At 44.0% G+C, this 22388-nt stretch overlaps 1 protein-coding gene across 1 annotated transcript; it reads right to left on the reverse strand.

Annotated features, from left to right (window-relative positions):
• Nucleotides 1–17949: 17949 nt before the first annotated feature.
• Nucleotides 17950–22175, reverse strand: LOC125552243 (chorismate synthase 2, chloroplastic). The gene is made up of 13 exons (XM_048715734.1): nucleotides 21890–22175; nucleotides 21235–21385; nucleotides 21020–21096; nucleotides 20854–20912; nucleotides 20671–20754; nucleotides 20427–20519; nucleotides 19903–19983; nucleotides 19689–19820; nucleotides 19399–19501; nucleotides 19218–19312; nucleotides 18894–18959; nucleotides 18498–18582; nucleotides 17950–18361 (listed from the first exon to the last, which is right to left on the reverse strand). The coding sequence occupies exons 1-13, from the start codon at nucleotides 22029–22031 to the stop codon at nucleotides 18207–18209; spliced, it is 1323 nt and encodes a 440-aa protein (XP_048571691.1). The 5' UTR covers nucleotides 22032–22175; the 3' UTR covers nucleotides 17950–18206.
• Nucleotides 22176–22388: the final 213 nt, after the last annotated feature.

Raw genomic sequence — 22388 nt, forward strand, 5'->3', positions numbered from 1 at the left:
CGTGGGATGAAGCGGCCCGGACCGACCTTACACGTACTCTTACGTGATACTGGTTCCATCGACTGATATGCACTAGTTGCATAAGGTGGCTAGCGGGTGTCTGTCTCTCCTACTTTAGTCGGATCGGATTCGATGAAAAGGGTCCTTATGAAGGGTAAATAGCAATTGGCATATCATGTTGTGGTCTTTGCGTAGGTAAGAAACGTTCTTGCTAGAAACCCATAGCAGCCACGTAAAACATGCAAACAACAATTAGAGGACGTCTAACTTGTTTTTGCAGGGTATGCTATGTGATGTGATATGGCCAAAGGATGTGATGAATGATATATGTGATGTATGAGATGATCATGTTCTTATAATAGGAATCACGACTTGCATGTCGATGAGTATGACAACCGGCAGGAGCCATAGGAGTTGTCTTAATTTATTTATGACCTGTGTGTCAACATAAACGTCATGTAATTACTTTACTTTATTGCTAACCGTTAGCTGTAGTAGTAGAAGTAATAGTTGGCGAGACAACTTCATGAAGACACAATGATGGAGATCATGATGATGGAGATCATGGTGTCATGCCAGTGACGATGATGATCATGGAGCCCCGAAGATGGAGATCAAAAGGAGCAATATGATATTGGCCATATCATGTCACTATTTGATTGCATGTGATGTTTATCATGTTTATACATCTTATTTGCTTAGAACGACGGTAGTAAATAAGATGATCCCTCATTAAAATTTCAAGAAGTGTTCTCCCCTAACTGTGCACCGTTGCTAAAGTTCGTCGTTTCGAAGCACCACGTGATGATCGGGTGTGATAGATCCTTACGTTCACATACAACGGGTGTAAGACAGTTTTACACATGCAAAACACTTAGGGTTAACTTGACGAGCCTAGCATGTACAGACATGGCCTCGGAACACAGAGACCGAAAGGTCGAGCATGAGTCGTATGGTAGATACGATCAACATGAAGATGTTCACCGATGATGACTAGTCCATCTCACGTGATGATCGGACACGGCCTAGTTGACTCGGATCATGTAATCACTTAGATGACTAGAGGGATGTCTATCTGAGTGGGAGTTCATAAGATGAACTTAATTATCCTGAACATAGTCAAAAGGTCTTCGCAAATTATGTCGTAGCTCGCACTTCAGTTCTACTGTTTAGTTATGTTCCTAGAGAAAATTTAGTTGAAAGTTGATAGTAGCAATTATGCGGACTAGGTCCGTAAACTGAGGATTGTCCTCATTGCTTCATAGAAGGCTTATGTCCTTAATGCACCGCTCAGTGTGCTGAACCTCGAACGTTGTCTGTGGATGTTGCGAACATCTGACATACACATTTTGATAACTACGTGATAGTTCAGTTAAACGGTTTAGAGTTGAGGCACCGAAGACGTTTTGAAACATCGCGAAACATATGAGATGTTTCGAGGGCTGAAATTGGGATTTCAGGCTCATGCCCACGTCAAGAGGTATAAGACCTCCGACGATTTTCTTAGCCTGCAAATTAAGGAGAAAAGCTCAATTGTTGTGCTTGTGCTCAGATTGTCTGAGTACAACAATCGCTTGAATCGAGTGGGAGTTGATCTTCCAGATGAAATAGTGATGGTTCTCCGAAGTCATTACCACCAAGCTGCTAGAGCTTCGTGATGAACTATGATATATCAGGGACATATATGGTGATCCTTGAGATATTCGCGATGTTTGACACCGCGAAAGTAGAAATCAAGAAGGAGCATCAATTGTTGATGGTTGGTGAAACCACTAGTTTCAAGAAGGGCAAGGGAACAAAGGGATACTTCATGAAACGGCAATTCAGCTGCTGCTCTAGTGAAGAAACCCAAGGTTGAACCCAAACCCGAGACTGAGTGCTTCTGTAATAAGGGGAACAGCCACTGGAGCAGAATTACCCTAGATACTTGGTAGATGAGAAGGCTGGCAAGGTCGATAGAAGTATATTGGATATACAGTGTACTTTACTAGTACTCCTAGTAGCACCAGGGTATTAGATACCGGTTCGGTTGCTAAGTGTTAGTAACTCGAAATAAAAGCTACGGAATAAACGGAGACTAGCTAAAGGTGAGCTGACGATATGTGTTGGAAGTGTTTCCAATGTTGATATGATCAAGCATCGCACGCTCCCTCTACCATCGAGATTGGTGTTAAACCTAAATAATTGTTATTTGGTGTTTGCGTTGAGCATAGACATGATTGGATTACGTCTATCGCAATACGGTTATTCATTTAAGGAGAATAATGGTTACTCTGTTTATTTGAATAATACCTTCAATGGTCTTGCACCTAAAGTGAATGGTTCATTGAATCTCGATCATAGTGATACACATGTTCATGCCAAAAGATATAAGATAGTAATGATAGTACCACCTACTTGTGGCACTGCCACATAAGTCATATCAGTATAAAACGCATGAAGAAGCTCCATGTTGATGGATCTTTGGGCTCACTCGTTTTTGAAAAGTTTGAGGCATGCGAACCATGTCTATTGGTGTATATGCATGAAGAAACTCCATGCAAATGGAGCGTTTGGACTCACTTGATTTTGAATCACTTGAGACATGCAAATCATACCACATGGGCAAGATGACTAAAAGCCTCGTTTTCAGTAAAATGGAACTAGAAAGCAACTTGTTGGAAGTAATACATTCTGATGTGTGCAGTCCAATGAGTGCTGAGGCATGTAGTGGATATCGTTATGTTCTTACTTCACAGATGATTTGAGTAAATGTTGAGTATATTTACTTGATGAATCACGAGTCTGAATTATTGAAAGGTTCAAGTAATTTCAGGGTGAAGTTGAAAGATCGTCGTGACAAGAGGATAAAAGATCTATGATATGATCATAGAGACGAATATCTGAATTACGAGTTTGGCACAAAATTAAGACATTGTGGAAATTGTTTCACAACTAATACAGCCTGGAACACCATAGTGTGATGGTGTGTCCGAACATCATAACTGCACCCTATTGGATATGATGCATACCATGATGTCTCTTATCGAATTACCACGATAGTTTATGGGTTAGGCATTAGAGACAACCACATTCACTTTAAATAGGGCACCACGTAATTCCGATGATATGACACCGTATGAACTATGGTTTAGAGAAACCTAAGCTGTCATTTCTTAAAAGTTTGGGGCTGCGACGCTTATGTGAAAAAGTTTCAGGCTGATAAGCTCGAACCCAAAGCGGATAAATACATCTTCATAGGACACCCAAAACAGTTGGGTATACCTCCTGTCTCAGATTCGAAAGCAATAAGGGATTGTTTCTAGAATCGGGTCCTTTCTCGAGGAAAAGTTTCTCTCGAAAGAATTGAGTGGGAGGATGGTGGAGACTTGATGAGGTTATTGAGCCGTCACTTCAACTAGTGTGTGGCAGGGCACAGGAAGTTGTTCCTGTGGCACCTACACCAATTGAAGTGGAAGCTTATGATAGTGATCATGAAACTTCAGATCAAGTCACTACCAAACCTCGTAGGATGACAAGGATGCGTACTACTTCAGAGTGGTACGTAATCCTGTCTTGGAAGTCATGTTGCTAGACAACAATGAACCTACGAGCTATGGAGAAGCGATGGTGGGCCTGGATTCCAAAATGGCTCGAGGCCATAAAATCCGAGAGAGGATCCATGTATGGAAACAAAGTGTAGACTTTGGCAGAACAACTCGATAGTCGTAAGGCTGTTGAGTGCAGATGGATTTTAAAAGGAAGACGGACAATGATGGTAGGTATCACCATTAAGAAAGCTCGACTTGTCGTTAAGATGTTTTCCGACAAGTTCAAGGAGTTGACTACGATGAGACTTTCTCACTTGTAGCGATGCTAAGAGTCTGTTGGAATTATATTAGCGATTACTGCATTATTTATGAAATCTTGCAGATAGGATGTCAAAACATTGTTTCCTCGATGATTTTGAGGAAAGGTTGTATGTGATACAAACCGGAAGGTTTTGTCAATCCTGAAAGATGCTAATAAGTATGCAAAGCTCCAGCAATCCTTCTAAGGACTGGAGTAAGCATCTCGGAGTTGGAATGTATGCTTTGATAAGATGATCAAAGTTTTGGGTGTATACAAAGTTTATGAGAAACTTGTATTTCCAAAGAAGTGAGTGGGAGCACTATAGAATTTCTGATGAGTATATGTTGTTGACATATTATGGATCAGAAATGATGTAGAATTTCTGGAAAGCATATAGGGTTATTTGGAAAGTGTTTTTTCAATGGAAAGCCTGGATTAAGCTACTTGAACATTGAGCATCAAGATCTATAAGGATAGATCAAAACGCTTAAATGAGCACATACCTTGACATGATCTTGAAGGTGTTCAAGATGGATCAGTTCTTGCCTGAGTTGTAAGGTATGAAGTTAAGACTTAAAGCTCGACCGCGGCAGAAGAAAGAGGAAGGACGAAGGTCGTCCCCTATGCTTTTATCATAGGCTCTCTACAGTATGCTATGCTGTGTACCGCACCTGAAGTGTGCCTTGCCATGAGTTAGTCAAGGGGTACAAGAGTGATCCGAGAATGGATCACAGGACAGCGGTCAAAGTTATCCTTAGTAACTAGTGGACTAAGGAATTTTCTCGATTATGGAGGTGATAAAAGAGTTCGTCGTAAAGGGTTACGCCGATGCAATTTGACACTAATCCAGATTATTCTGAGTAGTAAACTGGATTCGTATAGTAGAACAGTTATTTGGAATAGCTCCAAATGTAGCGTAGTAGTTGCATCTACAAGATGACATAAGAAATTTGCGAAGTACATACGGATCTGAAAGATTCAGACCCGTTGACTATAACATCTCTCACAAGCATAACATGATCAAACCCAGAACTCATCGAGTGTTAATCACATGGTAATGTGAACTAGATTATTGACTCTAGTAAACTCTTTGGGTGTTAGTCACATGGGGATGTGACCTTGAGTGTTAATCACATATTGATGTGAACTGGATTATTGACTCTAGTGCAAGTGGGAGACTGTTGGAAATATGCCCTAGAGGCAATAATAAATTAGTTATTATTATATTTCCTTGTTCATGATAATCATTTATTATCCATGCTAGAATTGTATTGATAGGAAACTCAGATACATGTGTGGATACATAGACAACACCATGTCCCTAGTAAGCCTCTAGTTGACTAGCTCGTTGATCAATAGATGGTTACGGTTTCCTGGCCATGGACATTGGATGTCATTGATAACGGGATCACATCATTAGGAGAATGATGTGATGGACAAAGACCCAATCCTAAGCCTAGCACAAGATCATGTAGTTCGTATGCTAAAGCTTTTCTAATGTCAAGTATTATTTCCTTAGACCATGAAATTGTGCAACTCCCGGATACCGTAGGAGTGCTTTGGGTGTGCCAAACGTCACAACGTAACTGGGTGGCTATAAAGGCACACTACAGGTATCTCCGAAAGTGTCTGTTGGGTTGGCACGAATCGAGACTGGGATTTGTCACTCCGTGTAAACGGAGAGGTATCTCTGGGACCACTCGGTAGGACATCATCATAATGTGCACAATGTGATCAAGGAGTTGATCACGGGATGATGTGTTACGGAACGAGTAAAGAGACTTTCCGGTAACGAGATTAAACAAGGTATCAGGATACCGACGATCGAATCTCGGGCAAGTATCGTACCGATAGACAAAGGGAATTGTATACGGGATTGATTAAGTCCTTGACATCGTGGTTCATCCGATGAGATCATCGTGGAACATGTGGGAGCCAACATGGGTATCTAGATCCCGCTGTTGGTTATTGACCGGAGAGTCATCTCGGTCATGTCTGCATGTCTCCCGAACCCGTAGGGTCTACACACTTAAGGTTCGGTGACGCTAGGGTTATAGAGATATTAGTATGCGGTAACCCGAAAGTTGTTCGGAGTCCCGGATGAGATCCCGAACGTCATGAGGAGTTCCGAAATGGTCCGGAGGTAAAGAATTATATATAGGAATTGCAATTTCGGCCATCGGGACAAGTTTCGGGGTCACCGGTATTGTACCGGGACCACCAGAAGGGTCCCGGGGGGTCCACCGGGTGGGGCCACCTGCCCCGGGGGGACCACATGGGCTGTAGGGGGTGCGCCTTGGCCTATATGGGCCAAGGGCACCAGCCCCAAGAGGCCCATGCGCCAAGAATCAAGGGAGAGGAAGAGTCCTAAAGGGGGAAGGCACCTCCGAGGTGCCTTGGGGAGGATGGACTCCTCCCCCCCTTGGCCGCACCCTTCCTTGGAGGAAGGGGCAAGGCTGCGCCCTCCCCCTCTCCCTTGGCCCTATATATAGTGGGGGGAAGGGAGGGCAACCATACCTAAGCCCTGGCGCCTCCCTCTCCCTCCCATGACACATCTCCCTCCTCCCGCAGCGCTTGGCGAAGCCCTGTTGGAATCCCGCTACTTCCACCACCACGCCGTCGTGCTGCTGGATCTCCATCAACCTCTCCTTCCCCCTTGCTGGATCAAGAAGGAGCAGACGTCACTGCTCCGTACATGTGTTGAACGCGGAGGTGCCGTCCGTTCGGCGCTAGGATCATCGGTGATTTGGATCACGACGAGTACGACCCCATCAACCCCGTTCTCTTGAACGCTTCCGCACGCGATCTACAAGGGTATGTAGATCCACTCCTCCCTCGTTGCTAGATGACTCCATAGATAGATCTTGGTGACACGTAGGAAAATTTTGAATTTATGCTACGTTCCCCAACAATGAGGTGTTGCTTAATGAGCCTCTTGCTTCATGTGCTTAGTGATATGCTCCAAAACCCTCAACTACTTTCCCATATCCACATATGACCTAAACCCTAAGCCAAACTCGGTCCTACCGATTCTTCCTATTCGGCGCCACCGAGTTTCACTTGTCATTAGCCACTGCCAAACCCTAACAATTCGGTCCTACCGATAGGGATCTCGGTCTCACCGAGATGGGGTTGCAAACTCTCTGTTTCCCTTTCGTAACTTTTCAGTCCCACCGAAAGAGCGAATCGGTCCCACCGAGATTGCAATGTAAACTCAGTGTTTCCCCTTTGTAACTTTTCGGTCTCACCGAGTTCCACTCGGTCTCACCGAAAGAGCAAACCGGTCCCACCGAGTTTGCCTGACCAACTCTCTGGTTAGCTAATTACCAAATTCGGTCTCACCGAGTTTGTGTAATTGGTCTCACCGAGATTATGTTATGCCCAAACCCTAACCATATCGGTCCTACCGAGTTGCATGTCAGTCCCACCGAAAATCTCTAACGGTCACTAGGTTTATATTTTCGGTCCGACCGAGTTTGTTGATTCGGTCCCACCGAGATTGGAAAACTGTGTGTAACGGTTGGATTTTGTGTGGAGGCTATATATACCCCTCCACCTCCTCTTCATTCGTGGAGAGAGCCATCAGAACACATACACCATTCCAACTCATATGTTCTGAGAGAGAACCACCTACTCATGTGTTGAGACCAAGATATTCCATTCCTACCATATGAATCTTGATCTCTAGCCTCTCCAAGTTGCTTTCCACTCAAATCTTCTTTCCACAAAATCCAAATCCTATGAGAGAGAGTTGAGTGTTGGGGAGACTATCATTTGAAGCCACAAGAGCAAGGAGTTCATTACCTACACCATTTGTTACTTCTTGGAGAGTGGTGTCTCCTAGATTGGCTAGGTGTCACTTGGGAGCCTCCGACAAGATTGTGGAGTTGAACCAAGGAGTTTGTAAGGGCAAGGAGATCGCCTACTTCGTGAAGATCTACCGCTAGTGAGGCAAGTCCTTCGTGGGCGATGGCCATGGTGGGATAGACAAGGTTGCTTCTTCGTGGACCCTTTGTGGGTGGTTGCTTCTTCGTGGACCCTTCGTGGGTGGAGCCCTGTGTGACTCGCGCAACCGTTGCCCTTGGGTGGAGCCCTGTGTGGACTCGCGCAACCGTTACCCTTCGTGGGTTGAAGTCTCCATCAACGTGGATGTAGGATAGCACCACCTATCCGAACCACGGGAAAAACATCCGTGTCTCCAATTGCGTTTGATTCTCCAAACCCTTCCCTTTACATTCTTGCAAGTTGCATGCTTTACATTCCGCTGCTCATATACTCTTTGCATGCTTGCTTGATATGTATTGTGTGTGTTGAAATTGTTGACTTTCCCGAAAATAGCTAATCTGCCAAGAACTAAAATTGGGAAAAGGTTAAGTTTTTATTTGGTCAAGTAGTCTAATCACCCCCCCTCTAGACATACTTTCGATCCTACAAGTGGTATCAGAGCTTTGGTCTCCATTTGCTTGATTTCCATAGCTTTTGGTGGTCATAGCCTTGGTTTCACAACCTAGGAGAGTATGGCGTCTAGCGAGGGAAATTATCACCGTAGAGGTCCTTACTTTGATGGTACTAATTTTGCTAGTTGGAAGCATAAGATGAAAATGCATATTCTTGGACATAACCCCGCCGTTTGGGCTATTGTGTGTGTTGGCTTGCAAGGTGAATTCTTTGATGGGAGAGAACCGAACCGTGAAGCTACCGCGGATGAGTTGAAGATGTTGCAATACAATGCTCAAGCTTGTGATATTCTCTTCAACGGATTGTGCCCCGAAGAATTCAACAAAATCAGCCGTCTTGAGAATGCGAAGGAAATTTGGGACACTTTGATTGATATGCACGAAGGTACCGACTCCGTCAAGGAATCCAAGTTGGATGTGCTTCAAAGCCAACTTGACAAGTTCAAGATGAAGGATGGTGAAGGTGTCGCTGAAATGTACTCTAGGCTTGCTCTCATCACAAATGAGATTGCCGGCTTAGGAAGTGAAGAGATGACCGATAGATTCATCATCAAGAAGATTCTAAGAGCCTTGGATGGAAAATATGATACCGTGTGCACATTGATCCAAATGATGCCCAATTACAAAGATCTCAAGCCAACGGAGGTGATTGGAAGAATTGTTGCTCATGAGATGTCACTTAAGGATAAAGAGGAACTTCACAACAAATCAAGTGGTGCCTATAAAGCCTCATGTGAAGCCCCTACATCATCAAGTGAGAAACAAGACTTCAATGAAGAATTGAGCTTAATGGTGAAGAACTTCAACAAGTTCTACAAGAGTAGAAGCAAAGATAGAAGCTCCAAGTCAAGGTCCTACAATGACAAAAGATCTTCTAGTCGAGAGCGAAACTGTTACAATTGTGGAAGGCCCGGACACTATTCCAATGAGTGTACGGCTCCCTACAAGAGAAGAGAAGATTCTCCAAAAAGAAGAAGCAAAGGATCACCACCAAGAGAGAGAAGGAGTAGAGATGATCATTATGAACGAAGATACTCACGGAGAAGCAAGGATTCGGAAAGGAAGGAAAAATCATCAAGGAGCTACACAAGACGAAGACATCAAGCTCATGTTGGTGAATGGGTATCCGGCTCCGACTCCGACAGCCACTCCGAGAGAAGTTATCACTCCGACTCCGAAGATACTCAAGATGAAGGTGTTGCTGGTCTAGCACTTGTGTCAACCAACTCCTACGACATATTTGACTCACCAAATGAAGGAATTGGAAGATGCTTCATGGCCAAAGGTCCTAAGGTAACACACCCCGAGTATGTTGATTTCAATAGTGATGAAGATGACTTGTTAGGTGATGATTTGCTTGGTGACAACTCTAGTGATGAATACTATGATGAAAGACCAATTAATCATGCTAATCAAGATAAAACGAATGACAATGATAAGGAGAAGATTGAGGCTCTAACTAAAGAACTAAAAACTCTTAAGTTAGCTCATGACACTATCTTCGAAGATCATCGAGAACTTTTAAGAGCTCATGAGAAACTACGCTTTAAAAAGCTCAATCTTGAGCAAGAGCATGAGTTCTTAAAGGCAATCAATGATGATCTCCGCAAGAAAAGTTCTTCTTACATTGCCAAGCGTTTACTCTTATCCACTTACATGCCTCAAGTCAAGTCTAACAAGAAAGATTCTTCCTCTAGTAGTAACAATGATCATGCTAAATCCAATATTGTTGCTTCTAGTAGCTCTCTTGATTCCACTAACGATTCTCTTAGCCAAGTTACACTTGAGCAAGAAAATAGTTTATTGAAGGGAATTATAGAGAAAGGAGTGTACAAAAGCCTTGCCGGGAGTAAGCAATTCGAGGAAATTGTGCGCAAGCAAGGAATGCACCGGAAGAATCAAGGTGTTGGTTTTGAACGAAAGTTCAATGCCAATGGAGTTGAGTGGGAAGAAGATCAATACCCCAAGACAAAGTTTGTCCCTCAACAAGAGAAGTATACTTATTTCAAGGGGACACAAGCTCAAGATGATCTTCCACCACAAGACTACGAGCAAAAAGGCAAGGACAAGCTTCAAGAGAAAATTGATGCATTTGAAGAAGCTCCTAAGACCTTAGTCAAGTGGATTCCCAAGACTACTTCAAGTTCCACTTCATCAAGTACGACTACAACTCCAAGGATTCCCATCAAGATGATGTGGATCCAAAAGAAGAAGAACTAGAGAGTTCTCGAGGGTGACTCCGCCAACATACTTCACTCTTATCATTTTGGCAAGAACAATTGCAATCAACTTCCACATCTTGCACTAGTTCAAGGAGTCACAAACCCTCTTGTTGGTAAGACAAGGGACAAGGTAACCTAAAAGTTTTCATGGACATCATCTTTTGTGTGCATCACTCCATGTCTATGGATATCCTTATTTGTTCCTTGTGGGACTAACCCATGTAGGTATTGAAAGTGCAATTCACTCAAATGGATAGCTCCAAGAGATCTACATCAACATTGAGCATCCACATCTTCAATATCTACATGAAGTCATCATCGACAAAACCCAAGGTTAGTTCATCCCTCTTAGGGGGGATATCACATCTAGGGGGAGCTTTACTCTAAGACTTGAGCTAAAGCAACTCTAAAGATGTGAACACAACAATGCTTTATGTAAAAGTGGTAACCCCACTTGAGCTTAAACGATGAGTATGACCTATGATCAAGTGTTCTCACTTGACTCCTAAGTCAATATACTCATATATAGATGACCTAGTCATCGCAAATTGCTTGATAGATGCTAGAATTGGTTGTGCATGCCTTGCCACATATTTCATTTGCCATCTTATTGAGTGAGCATGCTGGTTGCATATTTTACTCATTCGAGGACATCCACTTGTTGTTTTGATTGTTTGGTTTTATCTTCTTTTGCCAAGTGGATGGACAAGAATGCCTAAGAACCTCCTCTAGCTATCTATGCTTTTCTCGTCTCAAACTCTATTCATGCTGCATCACAAAATTTGATCAAGTCAGATTCGAACCACTCTGTGTGAGGAGCGCTCAGAGTCCCCGATTCGTCATAGACTTAAACTTACAAAACCTCTTTATGATTCTTGGTCTGACCAATACTCCACTTTCGGTCCTACCGAGATCATTAAGTTGATCTAGGTTTTCGATCTCAGTGCAACCGATTTGAACCTTTCGGTCACACCGAGTTTCAGTAACTGCACGCAGTTATGAATCTCGGTGCCACCGAGTCGTTCCACTCGGTCACACCGACAGGGTCGGGCTATATATAGTCACGGGCAAAATTTGGAAATTTCTCCGAACCCCTTCGCCCGCGCGATAGCCTGCTCTGCCCTCGTGGTCTCCGGATCGTCTTCTCGCCGCCAGCAGCCTCCAGTCGCTGGTCTCCGTCGCCGTCAACGGGAATTCTGCCCCGCCGTTGCCGCCGTAGCAAGTCCCCGCCGAACTAGGGTATGGACTTGATCTTTGTGCTATTCCTCAATCTGATTCCTAGCACATTGTGATCATATTCTTTCTAGCCACGTTTGATAAACTTCTATCCAGTCAAAACGCTCATAGATTAGGTTTGATTCAAAAATTCTAGGTTTAGGTTTCCGCCGAAACTATCTCGGACCCACCGAGTTGAAAAACTCGGTCCCACCGATTTGGCTTACGCCATTGCACAAGTGAGACTCGGTCTGACCGAGAATTACTTATCGGTGTGACCGATTTTTGAACTCAGTGAAACCGTAGCAGTCTCGGTGCCACCGAACTGTGACTCGGTCCTACCGAGTTCACTAGTTTAGGTTCCAAAACTGCTTCGGTATCACCGAGTTTGAAAATCGGTAGATCCGAGATGATTTTAGTGGGAAACTAAAACTAAGTTTTTGGATCATTCTTTTTGCAAAAATCTCTGCATTTTGTGATGCTCATCCACTCTAACTCTTCTATAATCTATTCACAGGGTCAGCAGTCAGTTTGCAGCATGTCTGATCACAGTGATAGCCAAAATATGTCAGAGCAGCAAGTGGTGATGAGTGAGGGCACTAGTCCCTCCATTTCATCTGATGAAGGCAGCAGGAGCACTCCGAGTAACTTGCCAAAGGCTGCCACGAGACAAAGAAAGAAGAGGACTTCAGATTCCGAAGATGAGGACTATGTGGCAGAGGAAGAGGCCACTTCCAAGAGAGTTGAGCCAGCTCAAGGCACTAAGCCAGGCCTGAAAATCAAAAGGCCAGCAGGCAGGCAGCCCATGTCAAAGGCAAGAGCCTCAACTGAGAAGCCCACTCCCCAAGAGCCAGTTGAAGCTGAGGGCAAGAAAAGGAAGGAAAGGGTGAAGAAGACTGTTGCCAGAGTGCTTGGCAAAGCTTCCATCATGGAAGACGAAGAGGAAGAAGAGGTAGCTGCACCAGCACCCAAGGCACCCAAGCTGATGGGTGATGCCATTAGGTCAGGGGCTACTGCATCTAAGCCCAAAGCTGCCTCCAAGCCAAAGCCTAAGAGAAATACAAGGAGCATTCCTGCAGCTGAGAAGAACAAGGCCCCAGTGCCTGAGACTGTTGCTGAGGATGAGGAAGAGAATGTCCTGAGAAAGCTAAAGCCCAAGATCCCAGACCACAACGATGCTCATCCTGTGGCTGAGGACATGAAGCTCAGGAGAGATTCAGGGCTAAGGAAATGGAGAGAAGCAGACCCATATGCTTCAAGGAGAAGGACTGCCATGGACTACAGGTTTCACACCAAGGAGCAGCAGGATTTCTATGAGACTGTGCTGTTAGATAAGAAGCCCATTGTCTGTGATATGCGTTGGGTTGATTGGACATACATCAAGGACAATGAGGAGCACTATCCTGGAGTGCAAGACAGCTTCATAGCTTGTGGAGTAGCTGACTTTGTTGGGCAGAAGCTCACAAAGTGGAACGAGGAACTCATCATGCAGTTCTACTCCACAGCTCACTTTTATCCAGATGGGAGGATCACATGGATGTCTGAGGGTACAAGGTACCAATCTACAATGGCTGAGTGGGCACAGATCATTAATGCCCCAGAGGAGCAAGATGAAGACTTGGATATCTATGCCAAGAAGAAGATGGACCACAACTCCATGTCCAATATGTACAAGGAAATTCCCAATGAAGCTCTTGACACCTTCAAGTTTGGCTCTGTGCATTACCTTCTGTCAGGACTGCCTACGATCAATTGGATACTAAGGCACACCTTATTGCCTAAGTCTGGAGATCACAAGATGATCAGAGGCCATGCTATCAACTTGCTACATGTGTTTGATGTGCCTCAGAAGTTCAAGGTGATGAGCCTCATAGTGGAAACAATCAAGAGGACTGCAGCAGATCAGAAGAGGAGTTGCGGATATGCCCCTCAGATTCAGGAGCTCATCAACTCCAAGATGGGCACGGGCATATATTTATTGGATAAGGAACATTTGCCCATCCGTCCAGATTTTGAGGATAACCAAGTGATCATGACTGAGAACGAGCCATCATCTGCCCAAGCATTTGCAAAGAAGGAGAAGGCGAGGAAGGAGAAAGCTGCCAAGATGCCTACTCAAGAGGAGGCATCTGAGTACTTCTTGAAGACCAAACAAGAGCAGCTTGGTTACTTGATTGCATCCACGCTAAGGATTGAGCAAAGTCTGGCCACCCTCACTCAGAATCAGCAGAGCCTAGAGAGAATCATGGAACAGAAGTTCTATGACTTGGATGTCAAGGTAGCGGAAGTTCAGTCTGCAGTGGAGCAGCTCCAGGAGGACATGCAGGAGAGGAGAGGCAGGACTACTACTCATGCCTTTTCCAGAGTGCCAAGAGGCCCGAGGTCATCTGCCGTGCCAGTTGCTGACACAAGAGCCACCACTTCAGCACCAGCTACAGCCTCAGCTCCAGCATCTACTTCAGCTCCAACTCCAGCGACTACTTCAGCATCTACCGAAGCCTTCGTCCTTGGAGTGATCCGGACTCCACCACCACCTGAAGATCAAGCCTGAGCGTCGATCTAGTGCTATGCATTTTCTAGGAACTTTTTGGTAACTTGTTGCCAAAGGGGGAGAAGATGTATAGATCATAGGCTTCGAGAGAGAGAGTGTTGCTTTTCTCTCTTGCTTTATTTGCTGGTTTTTCGAACACTTGTTTGCTTTTGTGTGCTTTTGAGATACTACGTCATTATTTGTGAGGTGAGACATTGATGATCATGTGTTTGATCATAAGCTACACTTAATGCTTGCTTAATATTATATCTTATCTATTTGTGATCATTCACTTTCTTGGTGATGAGTGCATGTATTTCATTCTTATCATTTTAAGCGCTCCACCAAGATGTATGTGACATGGAAGAGTAACCCATGACTCTAACTCTTTGTGCATTTGCAGTCCAAAGCAAATTTTAAATATGCACAAATTTAGGGGGAGCTCTTACTTATCACATACTTCTCAAAGTGACGATATATATATTTCATGATTATTATCTTTTGTCGAAGCTTTGATCTATATGTTGTCATCAATTACCAAAAAGGGGGAGATTGAAAGTGCAACTATCCCTAGGTGGTTTTGGTAATTCATAACAACATATAGCTCATTGAGCTAATGCTATTCCAAGATGATCATTTCAGGAAAGCTCAATGATTGGCATGGCATGGATGTGAAAGTGGAACCCTCAAAATGCTAAGGACAAAGAATTGGCTCAAGCTCAAAAGCTCAAGACTCTTCATTTTATATTTTAGTGATCCAAGATCACATTGAGTCTTTAGGAAAAGCCAATACTATTAAGGAGGGATGAGGTGTTGCTTAATGAGCCTCTTGCTTCATGTGCTTAGTGATATGCTCCAAAACCCTCAACTACTTTCCCATATCCACATATGACCTAAACCCTAAGCCAAACTCGATCCTACCGATTCTTCCTATCCGGCGCCACCGAGTTTCACTTGTCATTAGCCACTGCCAAACCCTAGCAATTCGGTCTTACCGATAGGGATCTCGGTCTCACCGAGATGGGGTTGCAAACTCTCTGTTTCCCTTTCGTAACTTTTCGGTCCCATCGAAAGAGCGAATCGGTCCCACCGAGATTGCAATGTAAACTCAGTGTTTTCCCTTTGTAACTTTTCGGTCTCACCGAGTTCCACTCGGTCTCACCGAAAGAGCAAATCGGTCCCACCGAGTTTGCCTGACCAACTCTCTGGTTAGCTAATTACCAAATTCGGTCTCACCGAGTTTGTGTAATCGGTCTCACCGAGATTACGTTATGCCCAAACCCTAACCATACCGGTCCTACCGAGTTGCATGTCAGTCCCACCGAAAATCACTAACGGTCACTAGGTTTACATTTTCGGTCCGACCGAGTTTATTGATTCGGTCCCACCGAGATTGGAAAACTGTGTAACGGTTGGATTTTGTGTGGAGGCTATATATACCCCTCCACCTTCTTCTCATTAGAGGAGAGAGCCATCAGAACACACACATCATTCCAACTCATATGTTCTGAGAGAGAACCACCTACTCATGTGTTGAGACCAAGACATTCCATTCCTACCATATGAATCTTGATCTCTAGCCTTCCCAAGTTGTTTTCCACTCAAACCCTCTTTCCACCAAATCCAAATCCTATGAGAGAGAGTTGAGTGTTGGGAAGACTATCATTTGAAGCACAAGAGCAAGGAGTTCATTACCTACACACCATTTGTTACTTCTTGGAGAGTGGTGTCTCCTAGATTGGCTAGGTGTCACTTGGGAGCCTCCGACAAGATTGTGGAGTTGAACCAAGGAGTTTGTAAGGGCAAGGAGATCGCCTACTTCGTGAAGATCTACCGCTAGTGAGGCAAGTCCTTCGTGGGCGATGGCCATGGTGGGATAGATAAGGTTGCTTCTTTGTGGACCCTTTGTGGGTGGTTGCTTCTTCGTGGACCCTTCGTGGGTGGAGCCCTGTGTGGACTCGCGCAACCGTTGACCTTGGGTGGAGCCCTGTGTGGACTCGCGCAACCGCTGACCTTGGGTGGAGCCCTGTGTGGACTCGCGCAACCGTTACCCTTCGTGGGTTGAAGTCTCCATCAACGTGGATGTAGGATAGCACCACCTATCCGAACCACGGGAAAAACATCCGTGTCTCCAATAGCGTTTGAATTCTCCAAACCCTTCCCTTTAAATTCTTGCAAGTTGCATGCTTTACTTTCCGCTGCCAATATACTCTTTGCATGCTTGCTTGAATTATGTGATGATTGCTTGACTTGTTACAAAATAGCTAAAATCTGCCAAGAAACAAAATTGGAAAAAGGCTAAGTTTTTATTTGGTCAAGTAGTCTAATCACCCCCCTCTAGACATACTTCCGATCCTACACTCACTCTTTACCCCTGAGTATATCCCACCTTATCTTAGAGCGGTCTTGCGACTATTTGCTTTGCAGATCACGGCTGTTGTCGTCTCTTGATCTACATCAATGATTTTTCAGCCACTGTCTCTACAAACTCATGGGTTAAAAAATTGCTCTGCCTAGGCGAAGGTCCAAAGACGACATCAAACTATGCTCACGGCGTGTCGCCTATGGATGCAGGAGGAAGAAGACTTGGGCACCCCCAAATATTTGAATATGAATTATTAGTTTTTGTATGTATGTGTTTGTAAGGACATGTTTGATTCGATCGGAGGGCGGACGATATACCCCTCCTTTATAATCTGGACAATCCCCTTTTTGAGTTAATAAATTCCCTTTTACCTTGAGAAAAAGGACGTGCGATATTTAATATATAGCATTAGGCCCTTTCGCAAAAAATATAAAAATACAAAGTGTCGTATATTTGAGGATTAATTCTTTTATCACAAAATGCATGACCTTGGACATTCAAATACTTAATTTCATACCCTGCAAAAGAAACTTAATTCCATACCACGCATAAAAAGCATCATGGGAGTAGAACTCGAGTATACTTCTTTTGCGCAGGGAAAGAAACTTGTGTACTTGGTCAACGTCTTTACTTGCTTTTCGGTTTCGGGGAAGATACGTAATTTACCGACCACCAACCCAAATAATATGTCGTGATAGAGAACATTGTTGAGTACTCAACATTGTTAGTAGCTGTAGCCATCAAGCCAAATAAAATAGAGCATATTGTTAGCTGTAATCCGCTAGTAGTGTGTTTGGTTGCTATCCTCACAAGTCGCTCTCCTGGTTTCACATTATTTCCAATTATGTCCTTCTGTTTCTGTTCATGCAAACTCAACACACCCCTTTCCTAGCAGAAAGTGTAAAGTCAAGAAATGCGTGCTTAGAAAACACGATTAGACACAACCAAGGACAAATTAAGGCGATTGGAGATTAATGTTGTCACTGACAGTGACCCCGTGTAATGGTCCAAACTGTCGCCTGCTGTCGTGAGCAAGCAGGACAATATAGAAGCACCGAATCATCATCAAACAATCCGATATATCTCCTTCGTTTTCGAGATCTCAAAAATGATCATATTATCAGTGCATACATAGAGTATACTCCATATTATAACACACATTGCATTTCAATTGACGCCAGACGACGTCTGCTTCAGATGCCAGGGAACAGAGACTGACGTGCAAGCACGAGAGAATATCTGTTGTGGTACTGGTACAGCAGGAGAAAAGCGCATCATGTTTTGGTACCATCCATACCATACTGGCGCACATAGAAAACACAATATCAGTATCTTCAACAAGTGGACAAATGTTCTATTGCTCACATTGACTGGTTGTCTTGTCCAGACCAAACTGCTCATGCCACAAACTTTTATTTTCGGAGATCAACATATCTTTTGGTGTACACTAATCCAATGTATATTCTAGGATACAGGTTTGGTACAAAACTGCAAACTGCTTAGCAAAACCCTGAAATGTGGCAGATGAAAGAGAGGGAGGAGAATATATAAGAGGGCCTTCTCGTTCCAAGGCGGGTATTATGCATTTATGCTAGATCTGGTGCCAACGCAGGTGTACTGTTCGCAGAGCCGATTGGTTCTTGTAGGGCAAGGTTCAGCGGGAACATCTCGCATTGAGCAACATGTGCCATCAGTTGGTCCATGAGGACCAATGCGGCCATCGTCTCCACCATTGGAACAGCTACAAAAGCAATGACGGGGGAAAGATCAGATGATAGGACACTACTTCCTCTGTGAACTGCAAAAATGTCTTATATTTAGAGATACCAGAGGGAGTACTAGATAACAAAAGGTAGAATATTAGATGGGTCCATTACCCCGAGGGACAACACATGGGTCATGGCGACCCCTTGTCTTTAGTTCGATATCCTCATGATCCCTTGTTACAGTATTTTGCTTCTTCTGGAAAAATGAAATTAACACCTCAGATAAATGACTATATAAACAACTGTTCCACATGTAGCATGCATGAAATATTGCCCTACTATACTCCAACGGAAAGAAAGCAAATGTTTTGCAACAAATAAACATTTTAATATTCATAGCTGCTAACAAGTTTAATACTTGACATAGCAGTGGTTATAAGTTGTTACGGCATAATATCATAGTTCTTGTCATTCGAAAAGCATGCCATGGAACATTGCTACCCTTTCAATAACATTTTCTCTGTTTTGTGATTCTGAAAGGAAGTTCTCTGCACCGGAATGGCTTACCCCAATAGTTGCTGTTGGCTTGAAAGCTACTTTGAAGTATATAGTTTCACCATTTGATATCCCTCCCTGCATGAACACAAATTAACAATATACTGTCACACTTCTGATTTTAAGTACTCCCTCCGTTCCTAAATATAAGTCTTTGTAGAGATTTCACTATGAACCACATACGGATGTATATAGATGCATTTCAAGCTTAGATTCATTCATTTTGCTCCGTATGTAGTCCATCTAGTGGAATCTCTATAAAGACTTATATTTAGGAACGGAGGGAGTATTGAAAATGAACATTGTAATAGTAAAGCAGGGTGCTTTGATAAATACCTGTACACCGCCTGAGCGATTGGTTCGTGTTCTCACATTTCCAGCCTCATCCATATAAAACTCATCGTTATGCTCACTTCCAGTTAGGTCAGTACCTGCGAACAAGTTACTAATAGTCAGGCGATTTGGAAAGTAGGAGGCATTCCCACAGCAACTAATTTTGTGCAAACCAATTTCCTACCTGCAAATCCACTACCGATCTCAAACCCCTTGCTTGCAGGAAGAGAAAGCATAGCCTTTGCCAGTAGAGCTTCAAGTTTGTCAAATACAGGAGAGCCAAGCCCCTATAAATTATACCAGCAGGCAGAAGACAATGCATTACTATTACTGAATTATGTCAACGAAGATTGTGCAACAAATATGATGTATGATAATCATGAGTCGAGAACAAAATAGAGTGAGGCCTTGTTTGGTTTATTATGCTGGAACACACCAAAATCAACATAACAGAATCTTAATCTTAATACTTACACGAGGAACATTTCTGGCAATGCATGTGACCACCCCACCAATCGAATTCCCATTAATCCGTACTTTATCAATTGCATCAATCATCTTCTGTGCATATTCTGGATCAGGACATCTACAAATGTTGCTCTCTATCTGGAAATTTAAAAAAATAAAAAATCCAGTAAATCACTGAGAGTATCCTGTACTGTTAGTTAAGAGGGTGGCAACCACGGACCTGATCCAGGGTAAGAGTTTCGTAATCAACTGCGTCTTCAGGAAGTACCACTTGATGCACTTTGGAAACAAATGCTAGAATCTGCAGGTAAATATTTATCCGCCATAAGGTACTGAAAAATTAAGAGATAACCACAAAATATGCCCTTCTGCGTGGGAATGAAATGGTGAAATAAATCAGTATTCACTGCAGCACGATACAGATTGCTCTATGCAACAGTATACAAGATGGATCGAAGTACATAGACAACTGAGTTGTCATATTTAGGTCAAGCAAGAACTGAAATAAAAGCAAAATAAAGAGGGGCCATCCAATAGGAAAACCACTGCTTATTTGCAAAATCCAGAGATGCTAATATTTAATTAAGACAAAAGTTGAATGCTTCGACATATTTAGGATGTATCCACATGCAAGTTTTCTTTATTCAGGCTATATTGTTTATCAAGCAGTAACCAGGGGAGTGACAAGGCTTGGTTACAGATGCGGAATAGTTAAAAAAAAGTAAGTGCCAAGTAGGACCAAACCTCTACTCCACATTTGAGCTTAAGAATTTTCTTTGCAACAGCTCCTGCAGCTACCCTTCCAATGGTTTCTCTTGCTGATGACCTTCCACCTCCCTATTATACAGTTCACATAGAAAATTGTTCAACTCAACTATTCAAGTACAGAAAACACCCACATGTAAAGTTGTAGCAGAAAAGCTGCAGCAGTTAGTGCATCACTGTGATAACTGATCTATACACCTTATATATGTATGACAACAGGTACCTGAACAGATCTAACACCGTACTTGAGGTCATAAGTTAAATCCGCATGGGAAGGTCTGTATGCCTTAGCCATTTCAGTGTAATCCTGTGGAACCAAATATGATTGTGAAACAAAAGGGTCAGTGCCAACAATTATCGCCCTTCCATGAGTATAGTTATTATAAATCTTATACTAGATACTTACACCCCCTCTTTGATCCGTGTTTGGGACAAAAACATGAATCGGCGTCCCAGTGGTCATTCCTGCAGAAAATACATTCAGCCTTGTCATAAAACTGATGCAAACTAATGCATTCTTATTTAAAAATCAAATTCACCAAGGATATCCCATGTCTTGAAATGTACCCTACCTTCATATGTCCCTGAAAGAATTTTACAAGTATCGGTCTCCTTCCTTGGGGTTGTTATTCTGCTCTGACCTGGCCGCCTGTGATAATCAACCTCTTCGTATTAGTTTACATCATGGAAATATCTAATGATTATATCTCCAAGAGGTTAACAGAATGCATTTGCAATGTCCTAATTCTGGCAGCAGCTGGAAAACTAATGAAATCTTGAAGCACACCTTCGATCAAGGTCTCCTTGCATGTCTTCCTCGGTGAGTGGGATTCTGGGTGGACAACCACTGATAACGCAGCCAACGCCACCTCCGTGAGACTCTCCATAAGTTGCAACCTGGAAGTAGTCCCCGAAGATATTTCCAGCCGCCTTCACCTCTGTTCTCCAATTGACAAAGCAACACATGTCAGAGTTAGCTCTTTTATGGTTCTCGTTCAAAGACAACTGCAGTTATGCAGCCATGCCGACCATCTCAGAATTCACATAAAACGTACAAATGCAGGATACAAAAAATAACAGCATTGGAACTAGGTGCTGTCACAACCCCTGAGATCTCAAAACAACAATAGAGATGCAACAGTGAACCTGTACTGAGCTATGGGTGATATGGCCAAACAATCATCTTTGAAATTGCGATCGCGGAAATACGGTCCCGAAAATGGCATCAGAAAGACGGCTTTTCTCTACATAACAGTTCACAAACCCTCTTCTCCATGCCACGAACGACGGCCATACTATACTATCAGGCAGCAGCTGACCAAGCAATCCTAAGCTCGCCTTAAGGCAATCAACCAGTTACCCCCAACCCCATAAACGGAGCAGACACGGCGAAGCGCGTTCTAACGACGGGAATCGAGGAGGCGCGGAGCAGCGGGACGGACCTAGGCGGGCGGCGCGGCGGCGGCCGACGGAGAAGCGGACGGAGGCGGGGGCGGAGTCCGTGAGCGCCCGGAACCCGCCGCGGGGGAGGGAGCTCCAGGGCGCCCCGGCGGCGAGCTGGTGCGACGTGGGCGCGGCTGCCATTGGAGGGGGGTGGTAGATTGGTTGGTCTGGTTACGGTTGGTGAGGCGGAACGGAGGAGGAAGGAGAGGGGGTGGACTCTAAATACGCGACGGAGAGGCGCCACCTACCTACCCCCTGGCTCCGGCGGCTCGGCTCGGGTCTGGTGGTCTGGTTTGGTTTCGTGCTGTATGCCGCACCTACGACGACGAGACCGGAGGCCCCGGTCCGGTGCGGGTTGGTGAGCGGATTGACTCGCTAAGCACAACACAAAGTTTTTTTTATACAATAATAATGACCGGCCCTCTAAATGGACGGGCCGGCCGGGTCGAGCCGCTTGTCCCCGCGCGGGCCGAGCTAGAGCTGCTCCGCTCCTACACG

The sequence above is a fragment of the Triticum urartu genome, chromosome 4 (genome assembly GCF_003073215.2).
Source record: "Triticum urartu cultivar G1812 chromosome 4, Tu2.1, whole genome shotgun sequence".
In the NCBI taxonomy this organism is placed as follows: Eukaryota; Viridiplantae; Streptophyta; class Magnoliopsida; order Poales; family Poaceae; genus Triticum; species Triticum urartu.

Bases quoted from the DNA above. Each gene is read 5' to 3' on its own strand.
- LOC125552243 (XM_048715734.1), bottom strand. From the start codon at position 22,031: ATGGCAGCCGCGCCCACGTCGCACCAGCTCGCCGCCGGGGCGCCCTGG. The intron at 19,313-19,398 runs GTAGGAAATTGG...ACTTGTTCGCAG, and splicing joins GATCGGTAGTGGATTTGCAG to GTACTGACCTAACTGGAAGT. The intron at 18,362-18,497 runs GTAATGGACCCA...TTGCTTTTGTAG, and splicing joins CCCATGTGTTGTCCCTCGGG to CTGTTCCAATGGTGGAGACG.